We start from the raw sequence: 17857 nt of genomic DNA, 5'->3' as shown, positions 1-17857 counted from the left end.
ATTTGACAGACCAACAGGTTGAATGAAAAAGCTGATTCAATTCCCTCATCCACACACTTGATGTGGATGGGGGAATCCTGCCCACTGAGCTATTGTATTCTGACACTGGGTAGTCTTCCCTGCTATCATAATACACTGATCAGCGTCGCAGACTATAGCCTGCAGCACTGTTTGAGCGGGGAAAATCCTACAAGGTGACTGTACAGAAGTTGATCAGTAGATTGACTTCTATAGAACATTTTCATGCATGTATGGCCAGCTGAAAGGGCTCACTTACACTTGCAGCTATCATTGCCGCTCCTCTGAAAAGCTACACATCACTTTTTAGAGGCAGTTGACAGGCAGCTTGGAGACAATATGGGGTTTATTTACTAAAGCTGGAGAGTCCAAAATCAGACTCCCTTCTGCATAGAAACCAATCAGCTTCTAACCTTAGCTTGTTCAATGAAGCTTTGGCAATGAAACCTGGAAGCTGATTGGTTTCTATGCAGAAGGGAGCCTGATTTTGGACTCTCCATCTTTAGTAAATAAACCCCTATGTGTCACCCTAGGGCAGTGATGGCGAACCTTTTTGAGCCCGAGTGCCCAAACTGCAACCCAAAACCAACTTATTTCTTTCAAAGTGCCAACACTGCAATGAAACCTGAATATCGAGCTTTTGATTTAGAAAAAACAAATCGTACAGTAGTGCAAACTAATTAACAGTACAGGGATGACCAGAGACTGCAGACACAGTACAGGGATGACCAGAGACTGCAGACACAGTACAGGGATGACCAGAGACTGCAGACACAGTACAGGGATGACCAGAGACTGCAGACACAGTACAGGGATGACCAGAGACTGCAGACACAGTACAGGGATGACCAGAGACTGCAGACACAGTACAGGGATGACCAGAGACTGCAGACACAGTACAGGGATGACCAGAGACTGCAGACACAGTACAGGGATGACCAGAGACTGCAGACACAGTACAGGGATGACCAGAGACTGCAGACACAGTACAGGGATGACCAGAGACTGCAGACACAGTACAGGGATGACCAGAGACTGCAGACACAGTACAGGGATGACCAGAGACTGCAGACACAGTACAGGGATGACCAGAGACTGCAGACACAGTACAGGGATGACCAGAGACTGCGGACACAGTACAGGGATGACCAGAGACTGCGGACACAGTACAGGGATGACCAGAGACTGCGGACACAGTACAGGGATGACCAGAGACTGCGGACACAGTACAGGAGATGACCAGAGACTGCGGACACAGTACAGGGATGACCAGAGACTGCGGACACAGTACAGGGATGACCAGAGACTGCGGACACAGTACAGGAGATGACCAGAGACTGCGGACACGGTACAGGAGATGACCAGAGACTGCGGACACGGTACAGGAGATGACCAGAGACTGCGGACACGGTACAGGAGATGACCAGAGACTGCGGACACGGTACAGGAGATGACCAGAGACTGCGGACACGGTACAGGAGATGACCAGAGACTGCGGACACGGTACAGGAGATGACCAGAGACTGCGGACACGGTACAGGAGATGACCAGAGACTGCGGACACGGTACAGGAGATGACCAGAGACTGCGGACACGGTACAGGAGATGACCAGAGACTGCGGACACGGTACAGGAGATGACCAGAGACTGCGGACACGGTACAGGAGATGACCAGAGACTGCGGACACGGTACAGGAGATGACCAGAGACTGCGGACACGGTACAGGAGATGACCAGAGACTGCGGACACGGTACAGGAGATGACCAGAGACTGCGGACACGGTACAGGAGATGACCAGAGACTGCGGACACGGTACAGGAGATGACCAGAGACTGCGGACACGGTACAGGAGATGACCAGAGACTGCGGACACGGTACAGGAGATGACCAGAGACTGCGGACACGGTACAGGAGATGACCAGAGACTGCGGACACGGTACAGGAGATGACCAGAGACTGCGGACACGGTACAGGAGATGACCAGAGACTGCGGACACGGTACAGGAGATGACCAGAGACTGCGGACACGGTACAGGAGATGACCAGAGACTGCGGACACGGTACAGGAGATGACCAGAGACTGCGGACACGGTACAGGAGATGACCAGAGACTGCAGGGACAGTACAGATGACTGCTGACCTTTGGGGAGGGAGGGGGAGCGGGTACCTGAATTTGACAGTTCCCCCTCTTCCGCAGAGTTTTTTTTATCTTACCTGTTCCTTTATCCAGCCGCACGCTGTCTTCCTGGCTTCTGTAGTGTGGGCGCTCGTCGGACAGCCGGATGCCCAGTGCGCATGCGTGAGAAGCGCTGCGCTTTGTGATTGGTCAGGCCGCTTCTGGGATCTGTCATGTGTCCCAGGTACCGCCTTACCATTCACAAAGAGCACTGCTTCTTGCGCATGCGCACTTGGGACCCGGCTGTCACGCACACTACAGAAGCCGGGAAGACAGCACGCCGCTGGATAGAGGGACAGGTACGGTCCCACTGCAGAGCTGAGCGGCCGGCCCGGTATTCTGACGCGGCGGTGGAAATACCGGACCGGCCGCTCTATATTCGCTCCATAAGACGCACTGACATTTTCCCCCCTTTTTTGGGGGAAAAAAAGTGCGTCTTATGGAGCGAAAAATACGGTATTCTCCTGGCGTGCCCACAGATAAGGCTCGGCGTGCCGGCTGTGGCACGCGTGCCACAGGTTCGCCATCACTGCCCTAGGGCATTGTTTCTCAACTCCAGTCCTCATGGACCCCCAACAGGTCATGTTTTCAGGATTTCCATTATTTTGCACAGGTGATTTGATCAGTTTCACTGCCTTAGTAATTACCACAGCTGTTTCATCTGAGGGAAATCCTGAAAACATGACCTGTTGGGGGTCCATGAGGACTGGAGTTGAGAAACACTGCCCTAGGGGCACCTGTTTTAACACTTGAATGCCAGTAGCGCCATGCCATAACTTCATCCATTATCTGCAGTTTCAATGTGGCCCCATTCACTTGAAAGGGTCATATTTGGCAGTAGTACTAACTACTGAACGTGACCTGTGGTGTATCTTTTCCTGCAGCCATGAAGTAAAGCATTGTGGCTGCTGTGTGTATCTTCCCTTTTGGCAATCATTTTAAATTAGGCTGGATTACATCTGTGTGGTGTGTTTTCTGTGTCGCATTTTGTAGGTATTTTTAGGAGCACTGCTATTAAACTCTATTAGACCGCACGTTATGTGAAAGTGCACCAAAGATGCCACATGCAGGACATTGATGCACTTTCATGAAAATGCACATTCTATGATGGCTTAATGGCAGCGCACCTAAAAGCGTGACACAAACACCGTGCAGATGTGAATGGGACCTTGAGGACGGGATCAGGTGGCAATAAAAATGTAGTAGATCCATGTTCTTAATGACCCACCTCTGTAACTTAACAGTGGCTGGAGGGAAGAGGTAAAAACATAGATCAGCTAACTGTTTTTACCAGCCATCCAGGATGCAAGTGTAAACAAGGCCTAATGCCTAGAGCACACGATGAGAAAATTGGACAGAAAAAAATGCTTCTGGAGCGATCGTTCGATAATCTGATTGTTCGTACACAGCTTTTGAGTGCCAATCTCAACAGTCGTGCAAAAATGTCCAAAGGGACAAGCACAAAAATTTTTCTTGTAAGATAACATAACAAACAATTTTTGTGTAATTGGTATAGTATTTGTCTAAAAAAAAAAAATCAAGTGACCAAGACAATATGTTAAAATGCCCTAAAGAGATACTGTTGCCTCAAAATAAAAATGAAAAAGCAAACACTGCTGCCTAAAATACAAGTGTAAAAATTCTTAATTACAGTAACTTCCTTGCTGCTGATCTACTCCTCACTGTTTTGTACTGCTAGAGCCACCACTAAGAATCTTCAGTATCTGACACTTCTGGGTGTGTTGGATGCTTGTGCTTCGCCCTCCTGCCCCCCTACACTCCCCTGTGTAACTAGTGTGTACCTGACAGTGCACCTGGTGTTACTAAACTCCAAGAAAAAAAAACACATTTCTGCTGTGTGGGGGTGTTAAAAAGTTTGTAAGACCTGTAATTCCTGTGGCGCTGCAAGGTTTAAATGCTTATTTTTGTGTAAGGTACCTTTTTATAAAAGCAGTTTTACTTACCTTATTTCTCCCTCTCCTTTCTACATGTCTGGTCCCCCAAAGCTGCTTTTCTTTGTTGCTCTGTCTGTTGCACTCTGACATCAACTCATACAATGCAGGACCATTGGTCCTGCATTGTAAATGAAGGTGCCAAGGGCTCCATCCAAAAACCAGAGCATCAGAGGGAAGAGGAAAGTGCCGGCTGCCAAGGGAGCAAGGGGTAAGGTAAGGAAAACTGATTTTTACTTAGACGATAGCAAATGCTTACCATGCATGGGTAGCTTCACTGGATGGGAAGATTTGTGATTTTACCAGAGTTCAGCTATACAGTGGCCCGTCACTACATGGCAACAACGTAAAAAAAAACCAAAAAACAGCCTATAGAAGATTTTCTGGGCCCATGTGTTAAAGTTGCATCGCATTGCTGCTCTCTGGCATCTACAGGTAATTAACACTTTGGGATTCGTCAAATACCTGCTTCCCAGCTGTGTGCTGTGGTTTGTCTTGCTTGCTCGTACATCGATTAGTTATAGAGAAACCATGTCACATGGCTGGCGTGGGGAGCAGGTATCCTCAACACACCCTTGTGGAATACACTTGGGAATACCATGCGGCGCTACTCCGGGATCTGTTCTTGTCTTACCTTGTCCTGCACTCCCGCGATGTCCCTCTTGCAGTGTCCCCTGTAATGTCCTCCGGTGGATGCCGGCATCTGTCTTCTGGGTTCCGTCCCCTGCGACGTCAGGACGTACGGGGACGGAACGGTGGGAAATTTGAAAATGACAAAAGGTGACATTCACTAAAATCACATAGTAAAACATTCCTGTATCCAACAATTTCACATACATTTTGTCCCGAGTGCTTTGTCCTGTGCCCTGCCTGCATTTTTACCGTTCTTTCTGCCTGGAAACTGAGAAATGTCCATGGCGTCCAAAAAGCGTCCCTTTAGGTCAAAAGTGGTTTTAGACCAGCTAGAAAACAGTGATAGTAAATTAGAACCACTTGCAGAATTGAGTGATAATGATTTGTGGGGAAATTCATCATCAGACACTGAAAACGATTTTGCAACTTTGCTCAGTGATGTGCGAACTTGGCGCTATATTTCAAATTTTTGTGTTTTTGGTTTGATTATAATATTGAATTAAATTTATTATTATTTTTTATGATTATTTATTAAATTATAATTTATGATTTCGTGTTTCAAATTTTAACATACCCGGAATGTTTACTAGACTCTTGTTCGGACAGATTGCAGTGAGTTATTCCTAAAAATTAGAGGCCTACAATAAAAAAAAAATACATATTTCCATGCAAAAAAAGTCCCGCTTTGAGCATAGAAATATAGACATAATCAGACCGCTAGGGAGGTTAAAGTAACGAACCGCCATAACACAAAAAAATGGCCTGGTCAGGAAAGGGGGTAAATCCTCTGGAGGGCAAGTGGTTAATAATGAAAGCTAGTTGTGTTTTGTATTTGACGTCTAAGCCTATAGCTGTGTACCCTTAAAAGATAATTGTAGTTTTAGAGCAGTGACCTTTTAAATATGTACCCCCCCCCCCCCCCCCCCGTCGTATAATTACTTTATACTTGCCTCCAAGATCATCTGTGCAGCCTGATTCAAGCCACACAACTTCATCAAAGGGCTCTGCATGCACAGAAGCATCACCATGCATTTATATGGAAAGGCCTTATTCTGGTGGGAAGAATAATCCACAACCCTCCCATAGAACTGGTAAAGAAGCAGACCCTGGTCGGGAGACTGGGTGCCACATCACGGATCTCAGAGTATTGGAGACGGGTAAGTATAAGACTTAGAGGGCAGTGCATCTTCGTTTTATGTCCAGCACAGTATGTAGTGCTGGGCAAAACCATTCTTCCTCAAGCATAGTTTGAGTATTTCTTCTCATCAGCTTTGACAGAAACAATGCTCATGAGTCGGTAAATTATGACAAAGTGTATCTATGGTCAAAACTGAAAATCATACAGTATATCTATTTCCACATTGTATTCCAATTATTTCTAGCCTACTCCAAATAATCTGAATGATTTTGAAATTTGTAAACTTCAACACTCATTTACTTTTTTTTTCCGTGACACATATTTACTATTAACTGTGAGTAGACACTGCTGTAGCCTACCTTCTGAACTACAGATGTGCTAAAAAGAAGCATTTCAGGAAGTGGAATCAATACAGGAATCATGGTTTGCATGCAGCAAGGTACCATAGGTTTTGTAGTTCTTAGAATTTTAAAGTGAGCCAAAGAGAGGAGCAGAGAAGAAGCTACAAAGGATGCAGGGAAACCAGGCAGTTGTGGAAGAGATGACCAGTAGACAGGCAGCACTCACATCATGAAAGGAGATTTTTCAAGTAAGCATATGTTGGGTTGTCAAAAATAACTATTTGCTTTAAAATTAAAAATGCTGATGTTACAGAATAGAAGTGTATGCTGTGACTATAGAACTTCATTAAGAACAAGAAAAAAAACCTGTAGCTCACTAGAAAAATTAGCTCGATACCTAGAGAGAAAACTATTTGCAAATGGAAGAGCAGCCATATTGTTAATGCAAGATGTTTAATAGCATGAAGAAGTAACCGGTCTCTTTAGGAAACCACTTGCTATCACAATATTTCTTTTGCGTAAAGAACGACTGAAAAGCCCTGCAAAATTACTTTTTACAACTAATTGCATTTAGATCACATGGACCCAATTCACTAAGCAGTAACAAGTGATATTTAATATAATAGCTATTGTTTATAGTAGTGATTGACAATAACATAAGCTAGCTTGCTGACTTGAGCCCTTTCTTTCTTCGTCCATTTAAAATTGTGACTGAATCATATCAAATTAAAGAACTTTTTTTTTTCGATTCGGTATATAGTCTATATTTTTATTGGTTCTACCAGCTTTTTACATTGAAATATTATTTCCAACATGGAATACCTGCATTTAGAGCTTTTTCTGCTATGAATGATCATCAAGCAGGATTCTAAGAAAGTATACAAAAGAGGTTATTGGCAGCAGGCCTAGGGAAATGCATGGTTTGAAATGTGTATTTATTAATATAAACATAGCAAAGCACAATTGATATGGAATACTTTGCACAGCTTTAATTAACAAGTGTTGGCTTTTACTTCTAACAGGAGACTACAGCAAAACTAACTTAATTAACTTGGAAAAAAGCAAGACAATGCTCTAATGTAAATGACTATATCAAGGCAGAAAAAACACAAATTTGATCCTCGGGTGTATTGAGAAGTGTGATCTACTGAAAGATCTATAAACCCCCTCCTGTTGCTGCCATGAAAGGCCATGCCAAGCCTTGCAATCACTGGCCAAGGGCAATTTTTGTTCTATACACATTCATCTCTGTTAAGTGTAACTGCATCTTTGTAGCTTGTACTCCAGAGTGAATAGGAGTATAGAGCGAATGCAAGGGTCCAGCCATGAACGTTTTGAGCATCTGCAATATATTGCTGGATCAGGAAAAGGTAAGTAAAAGACTAGATGGGCAAGTGTACCACAGAACATTTTTTTTTTTTTTTTTTTTTTTCCTGGAGTGGATAAACACTGGACATTTTCTTGATCTTCCCTGTTGTCTAGCAGCCCCCAAAACGTGGTTCTTGTACTTGGCATGTGTTTTTATTTATTTATATAGTACTATAAAGAGTCCACTAGACATGATATACGGTTTCTGTACCAGAAAATGCTGTGACAGGCTGAGGTATGAAAGTATGAATGCTGAGCTATTGCTGTCTCTGACCTAAATTATTACCACCTACTTTTAGGAAGAATTCATTTAGAAGGCAAAGGACAAAGCAATACTGTATAAAGAACCATGCAGATAGGAATGGAGAGAGCATGTCGCATGGCTAATCTGAGCTCTCCGCCTGTTACCAAAGAGGGCATTTGATGTAGCCATAAAATCTGACTAGGGTGGTGTTGGCATTTCAAGGCAAGACCGCCTGAAGTACCACTACCAAAAAGTACATGTGGGATTTGTACATTACAATGCTTTTATAAAAGGTAACACGAAGGGCTGGTTCACACCATGTCCACATTTGAATTGTACAGGAATGCGCTGTACGTTTCACATGTGGCTCTGTGCGGCGCGATTTCAGCCCATTCAAAATGAATGAAATCGCACCTCTCCAAAAGTAGTGCATGCACTGCTTTTAAAGCATATTGCAACTGGATCGCATGATACAAAAGTACCATGTGTGATCCAGTGCGGGCAAATACAACGTGTTTGGAGTGTCAACTTTTTGGCACCTGCAGACATCACAAATGTAGATGGTTTGGTATGTGGTTTGAATTGCTCAGGAATGCACAGCATGTTCCTGTGTGATTCAGATGTGGGAATGGTGTGAACCAGCCCTAATAATAGATATTAAGACTGAGATGACTTTAATATTAAAGTCACCTTCACCCCCATGATGTCCACTTAGGTTTTTTTGCCCTCCATTTTTCTTTATCGTACATCACTGGACACAGAGCAGGCTATTCATGACTGTGGTTATAGGCTATCTATAGGTGAATGGACACTGGTCGACCAGTCAGAGAGTAGGTCCTCCCCTATATAACCCCTCCTATACAGGACTTATTTCAGTTTTTTCACCAGTGTCTAAGGTAGGTCACTGAACTTGTTGCTGTGCTCTTGGCGCATACCAGAATGGTTCCATTAGAGAATCAGTGACTTTAAGCAGATCCATTTTGAAGGCTATGAGCTAAAATGGATGGTACCCTGGTTCCCAAGCCTCGCTGTATAAGAAGAAGAATCCTTAAGGTTTTGCCTGTAAAACCTACCAGGCAGTCGTTTTGCCACACACAGGTCCCTCTAGGGGTAGATCTCAGAATCAAAATGCAAGGAGGCCCTGGGTGCAAAGGTTGGCTAAACAGATCCAAAGTATGTCTGCTTATGCAGGGGTGCCCCCACTTTTTCATTGGGGGGGGGGGGTTGAGGCTTTTGAATTTTGTGGCTGCATGGAGGGTCATTTCCACAATTTCTCTGGGGTACAGACTAGAAATTCAGGTATTCCCCTCTCCCTGATTTCTTTGGTCAAATGTACCAGTGAATCCAGAGAAAAGAGCTTTATTTCAGGCACTTGATTGCCTATTGGCTGAAGGAGTAATCACTGAGATTCCAGTGAACTAAAGGTTTCAGGGGTTATATTCAAACCTGTTTACAGTCCCAAAACCAAATCCGGATGTAAGGCTCATTTTGGACCTCAAGGGGCTAAATCCGTTCCTAAATGTCTGATCCTTTCATATGGAATCTGTTCTCTCCGTAATGGTCTCCCTTCAGGAGGGTGATTTTTTTTTTTTTTTTTTTATAGCATCCATAGACATCAGGGACACATACCTGCATGTACCAATAGTCATTCCTGATCAAAGATTGCTGCAGTTTGCGGTAGGGGCTCAGCATTACCAGTTCATAGCACTGCCATTTGGGCTGGCCACGGCTCCCAGAGTGTTTTTTCACAAAAATTCTTCCTCCATTGTTGGGGCTACTCAGAACTTGAGTCAGTCACAGGTTATCTAGATGATCTTTTGCTCAGAAATCGGTCGGTGCCAGATCTGAAGCAGGATGTGGTCCTTACGATGCAGATCCTGGAACAGCTGGGCTGGGTGCTCAACTTCAGGTTGGCCCTGGAACCAGTGCAGGACCTGGAGTATTTGGGGGTGGTCCTAGACATGGTTCAGGCAAAGGTATTTCTGGCTCCAAGGAAACGCGCCCTGAGGAACGAGGTTTGCAGTTTGAAGGCCAAGACGTATGTTTCAATTCGCCTCTGTATGAGGTTGCTGGGGTAGATGGTTTCCTCTTTCAAGGCTATTCCCTATGCTCAATTCCACTCCAGACTGCTGCAAAGGTACATTGTGTCTGGAGCATTCCGGCCCTAGATTAGTGCATATCTCTGTCTGCAGAGTTGCTGCAGAGCCTGAATTGTTGGTTGATAACTCACAATATGGAGAAGGGAAGATCCTGGCTTCCATAGGAAAGGGTTCTTCTCATCAATGTCCTGGAACTTAAAGCAGTGAGGCTGGCTCTGAGGTATTGAAATTCTGAAGGACCCTCTGCACACTGGTATATACCCTTTCAAGCAAACTATGCAACAAATAGGGATATTTGGTTCACACATATTGCAATACATGTTTAATCTGGCCAACTGCGTCAAAGTAATCCCTCTATGGCCAGTCCTACTCTGCCCTGCCTACGCAAGTGCTACTGTGGACACAATGCTAGCATAGGGGAAAAGACACAATGGGGAGAGCTACAAGGTTCAGGTCTGGCTACTGACCCAACAATACAACAAACAAGAGATCCCTGTGCTCAAATCCATACAGCTAGTGCATGCATTTATCCATCAGGTGCTAAAGGGGTGTAACCACATTAACTCTAGAAATTCTGAAGGACCCTCTGCACACTGGTATATACCCTTTCAAGCAAACTATGCAACAAATAGGGATATTTGGTTCACACATATTGCAATACATGTTTAAGCTGGCCAACTGCGTCAAAGTAATCCCTCTATGGCCAGTCCTACTCTGCCCTGCCTACGCAAGTGCTACTGTGGACACAATGCTAGCATAGCTCTGAGGTATTGGACATCCAGGCTTCAGGATTGGCCTGTAAGGATTCAATCTGACAATGCCACAGCAGTGGAATACATCAACCACCAGTGTGGTACCAGGAGTCAAGGTGCTCAGGAGGTGAATTACATTCTGACCTGGGCATAGAGATATGTTCCAAGTCTATCTGCAGTGTTCATTCCATGTGTGGAAAATTGGCAGGTGGATTATCTCAGTCACCAGCAGTTGATTCCAGGGGAATAGGCTTTGCATCTCAATGTTTTCAAAGAAATCTGCCAGGATTGGGGTTGCCCAGATGTAGATCCATTGGCATCCAGGTTCAACAACAAGGTAGTTTTTGTGTCTAGGGTAAGGGACCCTCGTGTTGCAGGGGTAGATGCCTTAATGAGTTCTTGGAACCAGTTCTCACTGATTTATGCCTTTCCTCCAAGCCAGCTGCTGCTGTGTCTCTTACGCAGCATTTGGGAGGAGTCTATTCCGGTGATACTGATTGCTCCGGCCTGGCCCAGGGGGACGTGGTACGCAGACATAGTTAAGATGGCAGTAAATGGGCCCTGCCATATCGGCCAGACCTGTTGTCTCAAGATCCTATAGCTTAATAGTAGCTAAATTTAAAGGAACAGCTATTGAAACCCAGATCCTGAAGGATAGGAAGGTGTCGGATTCTGTAATCCCCATCATGTTAGGTGCTAGAAAGGAAGTTTCTAGGAACATTTATTACAGAACCTGGAAGGCCTACATTGCCTGGTGAGGTTCACAAATGGCACCCACGAAAGTATGTGATTGCAACCCTGTTTGAAGAAACCGAGACCTGCCAGTGGAATTTGGCTGTTGGGCAAAGTTTCAACATTTTGCTATTTTTTTTTTTCTTTCTTTCTTTTTCAATAGGCCGTTGCGTCTCACTCTTTGGTCCACACTTTTTTTTTTTTTTTTTTACAAGGAGTGATGCATATGGCTCCTCCTGTCAGGTTGCCCTTGTGTCCTTGGGACCTGAACTTGGTATCAGGTATTGCAAAAGCCACCATTTGAACCTATTGGAGAGATTCCACAGGTTCTGTTGACTCATAAGGTGTTGTTTCTAGTGGCAATCACTTCTCTGAGAAGGGTGTCAGAGCTGGCAGCTCTATCTTGCAGAGAACCATTTCTGGTTTTGCATCATAAGGTGGTGTTGCGACCTCATACGCACTTTTTACCAAAGGTGGTTTCTGGTTTTCATCTTAATCAGGACATAGTTCTGCCTTCATTCTTTCCTAGGCCTCGGTCAGCAAGAGAAAGATCTCTGCATACTTTGGCTGTGGTTCTTGCTGTAAGGGTCTTCTTGAAGGCAACAGCACAGGTCAGGAGGTCAGATGCTCTATTTGTGCTGCCAGAGGGGCCTAGGAAGGGGCAAGTGGCATCAAAGCCAACTATTTCTCTTTGCATCTGCCAGTTGATCATTCAGGCCTATGGCTTGAAAGGTAAAGCCCGCTCTTTCGGGTGAAGACACACTCCACCAGGAGTGTGGGGGCATCTTGGGCAATCCACCATCAGACGTCAGTGGCTCAAGTTTGCAAGGCCGCTACATGGTCTTCGGTTCACACATTCACAAGGTTCTACTAGGTGGATGTCAGAGCCGCAGAGGATTCTGCCTTTGGCCGTAGTGTTTTACAGACAGCTTAGTAGGTCCTGAGGGATTATGGATGGTGGCTATCATGGTGTCACCCTTGTCTCAAAATGTCTTATCGCTTTGGGACATCCCACATAGTCATGAATAGCCTGCTCTGTGTCCTGTGTACGATAAAGAAAATTTTGGATTTTTTTTCTGCTTACTTACCTGTAGAATCCATTTCTTGGAGTACATCACGGGACACAGAGGTCCTGTCCCTCTTTCTGGAATGCTCATTGCTTGCTACAAAAACTGAAGTACTTCCTGGATAGGAGGGTTTATATAGGGGAGGACTTCCTCTGTGATTGTCGGCCACTGGCCATTCACCTATAGGTTGGCTATAACCCACATAGTCATGAATAGCCTGCTCTGTGTCCCGTGATCTACTCCAATGAATTAATTTTACAGGTAAGCATGTAGAAAAAATCCAATTTTGTTTTTGTTCCATCTTCAACCATAAGGGAAACTAGAAATGAAAGAAGCATAGAGGTTACCATTGCTGACTTTTCCTCCTGAGAAGGTTGGTTGCTTAGCTGTCATGTTAACCATTTGGCTTCAATAATTTGCTGGTTCAATGTTTCACTGACAGATAAACAAGTGAGACTTCTGATTTATTTTCACTTTCCTTATTAGCATGCTTATTTTGGGTCATTGACTCAAGGCACTAAAGCAAAACGTTCAGCATAGTAGCCATGCAGTTAACAATGTCAGGAATAGAAGCTTCTTCTTTTTTTTTTTTTTTTTTTTTTTTTTTCTTCACCAAAGGCTTACTTAATGTGGTTCTAAAGTCAAATGGTTTTTACCTTAATGCATTAACAGAACTTTACCTTTAAAAAAAAAAAAAAAAAATGCTTCTTCTGCATTAGTTACTTGCCTGTTTGCACTGTACACTGAGCTGCGCATGTACAGCTCCATGTAAGAATTTGGGCAATGCCAAGTTGACTTAACATCATGCCTGCCTTGCCAATGGAAATAGCCAGGGATCAATACCCGGAAGCCACTATGCTGAAGATGTCAGCCTGCGGCTCTGGGTGTTTTACAGCACTGGAGAACAAGTAAACATAGTTCTCATTTTTAAAGTAAAAAAAAAGAAAAACCTTCCTGTAACTTACGGTTACTTCACCACCCATCCAAAATACTTGCCTGACTCCTCTCTTGATCCAGCACTGTGCCCATCTGCAGTAGCGCTGGTCTCTTCCTGCTCTCACAGGACAGAGAGCAGCTGGAGTTAATGGCTCCTGTTGCTATCAGTTAAGTACAATAAGGATGGAGTGGGGGGGGTGCCAGAGCTGCACTGTGTTGTCTATAGATGCACACAGCCCAGCTTGGGTGCATGCCCCCATAGCACACAGCTTGCCAAGGGGGAACATGCAGAAGAGCAAGAGTAAACAGCGCTGGCAAGGAACTCCAGAAAAGGAGTAACTGGGCCACTCTGCAGTATACTTGCTCAGGGCAAGCAAGTATCAATCTCTATTTTTATATTTGGGAAAAAATAGGAGCTTTTCATATCGCTTTAATTTGTCCATTCAGATGTATTGAATATTCCTTGCGATAATAATGTAGTCCATGACAAATATGGCCAAATAGATTTATTTATTTTTTTTACCCTTAACGTATAAGAGCATTTTCTTCCCCCCTTTTGCGCACCATTCTCCATCCCAAATGTATTCTTGCCTCTATTCTGCTACCATCTACAAATCCAATACCTCCTTCTGTGGAGTGTTCTTTACACTGAGTGCACCAACTCAGACAGTCCCCATAGACTTTCATAGAGCTGTCTCCCATGGCTGAGAGATATTTTAAATACCATTCTGCAAAACAGATACCAGTATTTTTTTTTTTAATTGACGTATCGTATTCTCCTAAGAGATTTTTTGTAATTGCTAATAGATCCCTCTGCACCATGGTGGAGATTTCAGTTTTTAACCGTGTATAATACATTGCTTTAAATAGAATGCCTTAAGTAACACTTCAACATTTATTGAACTAGCAATATCAAAGGTAGAAGAAACAAGTTGGTCTAACAAATCTGCCAGAGTAGGACATTATTGTTCTGCTCATGTAAAGTGTATCTACAGCCAAAAGTCTTTTTTTTTTTTTTAATATTAGAATCAGGAGTTGCATTTAGATATATTTCCTTTCACTTTCTTTTCTGAGGGTAACATTTTATCAACCTGGAATGAAGGGAGAAATTGCACAAAGGAAACGGACAACAATAAGAAGCTGTCCCTACTTAAAGTAAAGGGTTTTTTTTTTTTTGTTTTTTTTTGTAGTTTTAAATACAGTTGGGAAGCAGGTGAGAAACGTTTCACTTGACAGGAAATAAAGGAAAATCTGTAGCATGGACAAAGATACCAAATAAAAAAATTTGGAAGGGGTTCTAGATTTGCCCTCATTTTACTGTTGGAGATACACGCTCGCATCCTGTCTGGTAAAACTTGGTCAGTAAGACAGGAAACTAAAGTTAATTTCTCGAACAGAAACCCAGGTATCCGTAAAAACCTAATGGGTTCTAATCCTTCTCCACTGTATCCAAAACTTAGAAAAGTATTGGCTGGGTATACACTTCAACAGTTTAGCAGCCAGTACTGTTGCTTTGAATTCATAGATACATTGATTTATTTTTTTTTAGCAATCGTTGCAAACTTGACTTCCAAGATCTTGCCCATATGCTAGGTTCAAAGAAAGGACTCTTGAAGGTGTAGTTCTGGGGGGGGCAGAACTACACTGAATGGAAATGACATGGCACACCAATTATTCATCCTCCCAGCAGCACAAACCTGCTAATGATACCAGAGTAATCAAAGCTATTTCTAGCTATGAATAAGGTAAAAAAAAAAATAATGCTAAGAAATGTTAGGGTGAGAAGGTTTGTGGTAAATTTGGGCCATACCTGGACATCACCTTTTTAAAGTCCTCTCCTATTTTCCTTGCTGTAGCACACATCTAAATACTTACCTTCAGTCCTGCCCTGTCCAGACCCATTCAACCCTTGGACATCAAAGTGTCAGCTTTGCTCTGTATAGCTGATTATATGGCTTATCGGCAAACTGGTGCCTGTTTCTGTTATGGGGTTCCATTTCAAATGGTTTTGTTGGGGTGTAGAATGTGCTCCTTGTGAAATGTGTTTATTTTCCCACAGAGGATATTTATTATGCTTGTCCTTTCCCCTTGTGCACTGGTGCTGGTTACCATATATATTGTTAGATGTCTGTTAATTATTTTTTTGGGTATCATTGGATGCATGAAGTATGTAAAAGTTACAGAATAATGACTCACAAAAGCTTAGAGGTGGAACTGAAAATCTCCAAAAAAACTCTTGAACTCAAAGGGGGTTGCGGGCGGAAAAAAGGGGAGGGGGGGTGTAGTGAGCAAAAGCTTCAGGGCTAGGGGAGGGGGGGTTGGGGAGGGCTATACGGAGGTAATAGTACAGAAATCCTAATTGGCCTCTGAGGACTAGCCTCAAAGGACCTGTGATTCCATGGTTCCCTTCCCTTGTTTACTTTCAAATTAAGCCAATCAACTGTTATATATAATTAAAACTTATAAAGGAAAAGTCCCCCTGGATTCAATTACTTAACATGTTGAGTGTAAATCTGTATAATTAACATTTTTAGTGCACATCTGTAAGGGAAAACATGATATTAGAGATAAAGATGGGACTTGCGAGGATTGTGAGGCCATTTATTGCAGTTTTTTTAACGTCTTTTAATACATTCATTATTTCTGGATAATATCCTCTAGGTAAGCCTGTCTATACTTTCCAAAATCATCCTTCAGGATGGTCACATAAGAGAGAGGCTCCACCCCATTCAGGGAACAATAGCGCAGAAAAGTTTAAAATGCCTCCCTCCACTGCTGCCTCTTATGCTAAAACAAATGTGGAGGACCCCAATTGTGCATCTGTTTACCACAGTAGTAAACAGGAAAACCCCCTTTTTTTTTTTTTTTTTTTTTTTCTTCCTCCTGTGAGAGGAGGAAGGGACAGATTCCCAGGGGTTTCCATGAAGCTTCAAGCAGGCTTATGCCTTTCTGCTACTACAGCTATTTCTAAGAATTCTGAAAAACATACAAATAGAAAAGACGCGAGAGTGATAGTCTTTGTGCCCTACTAGGTAAAAAGAACATGGTTCTCGCTATTGAAAATTTTGGCAAGAGAGAAACATTGGATTCTACCAATGAGAAAAGATCTGATGATGCAATCAGGATTTTTCATCCACAATTAAACACTTTGAAATCATCAGCCTGGATCCTAAAGGATTCTCATCCAAAGCCATCAATACTCTGTTGAAGAGTAGGAAAGAAGTTACGAGATAGATATGCTAAAGTTTGGGGAAAATATCTAGAGCCTTGGCCAGTGGGCAAGATCCTAACGAAATACCTACCAAGCTAAAATTCGTCCAAGAGGGGGTGGAATTAGGCCTGTGCACTAGTACTTTGAAAGTTCACTTGGCAGTTTGCCTTTATAACACTGATGGGCAGCCATGGAGGGCGGCATTTTAAACTTTTCTTTGCTTGTGTTTCCTGTGGAAGGTAAAGCCTATCTCTCTCATGTGACGTCCTGGAAAAGGAGTTATCCGGTAATACGTAATTTTAACAGAACAGAGTCAAGTCTGTTAAGACTGTTTTGAAGGAACACCACTAAAACATTTCTATCTACCTTTACGATCTCATGAATAGATACATGACATTTTTGTCTTGTAACTTACATTTAATAGTTCTTTTTCTTTTGATGCTTTAAATATTTGGAAATGTATATGAATAACACAAATAAGGTTTTTTTTTTTTGGCCACACTGCCTAGGCCAGATGCTATATATGCGTTATTCTATACATTTAATGCTGGTATTAAAGAGGTAGTAAAGTCCTCCTTTTTATCTATACTTACAGGTAAGCCTATAATAAGGCTTATCTGTACATACAGTAAATATCTCCTAAATGTGAACTGTAGCAGCTGGTGACGTCACAGGCGCACTACGCTCTCAATGGATGGCATGCCACAGCAGAGCTGTTCTGCTGCCGTGAATCCCATGAGTGACGTCATCGTAGCCCAGCCAATCAAATGGCCAGAGCCCACGAACCCGGAAGGAAGACCGTGTGAAGACGGAAGCCCTGTCAGCGGTGATAGTGTGCCACTGGAGGGCTTCATTTACAGGTATGTCTGCCATAATGTGCTAGTATGCGATACATACTATTACATTATAACATTATCCTGCAGGGGCCCTTTTTGTGGTTTAATACTGCTTTTAAATATATTTAAATTTTAATAATTCTTAAATTAAAAAAAAAGGAAATTGCTATTGTAGATAAAGAAATTTAATATGTTGGTTTGATCAAAACCTTATACTTTTGTCATGTTAGTAGTTTTGTCATGGTAAAAACATGAATCCATTGCATAACTGTGACCACAGGCGGTTGAGGATGAACGTGTAGGTGCTTCTTCCCACGGTGGCGATTTTTCAACGAAGGGCAGATGAATCCATC

At 43.1% G+C, this 17857-nt stretch overlaps 1 protein-coding gene across 1 annotated transcript in view; it reads left to right on the top strand.

The window, feature by feature from the left end:
- Positions 1–9739: 9739 nt before the first annotated feature.
- Positions 9740–17857, top strand: part of RPRD1A (regulation of nuclear pre-mRNA domain containing 1A) — a 97064-nt gene continuing 88946 nt past the window's right edge. The window contains exons 1-2 of the mRNA XM_089689038.1: positions 9740–9909; positions 11984–12065. Coding sequence (XP_089545164.1) covers positions 9740–9909; positions 11984–12065 — 252 coding nt within the window. The remainder of the gene's footprint in view (positions 9910–11983; positions 12066–17857) is intronic.

Source organism: Staurois parvus, unplaced genomic scaffold (genome assembly GCF_062004578.1).
Source record: "Staurois parvus isolate SC_StPar_1 unplaced genomic scaffold, SC_StPar_1.0 ptg000468l, whole genome shotgun sequence".
NCBI classification, from domain to species: Eukaryota; Metazoa; Chordata; class Amphibia; order Anura; family Ranidae; genus Staurois; species Staurois parvus.
This window is presented reverse-complemented; position numbering and strand designations above follow the sequence as displayed.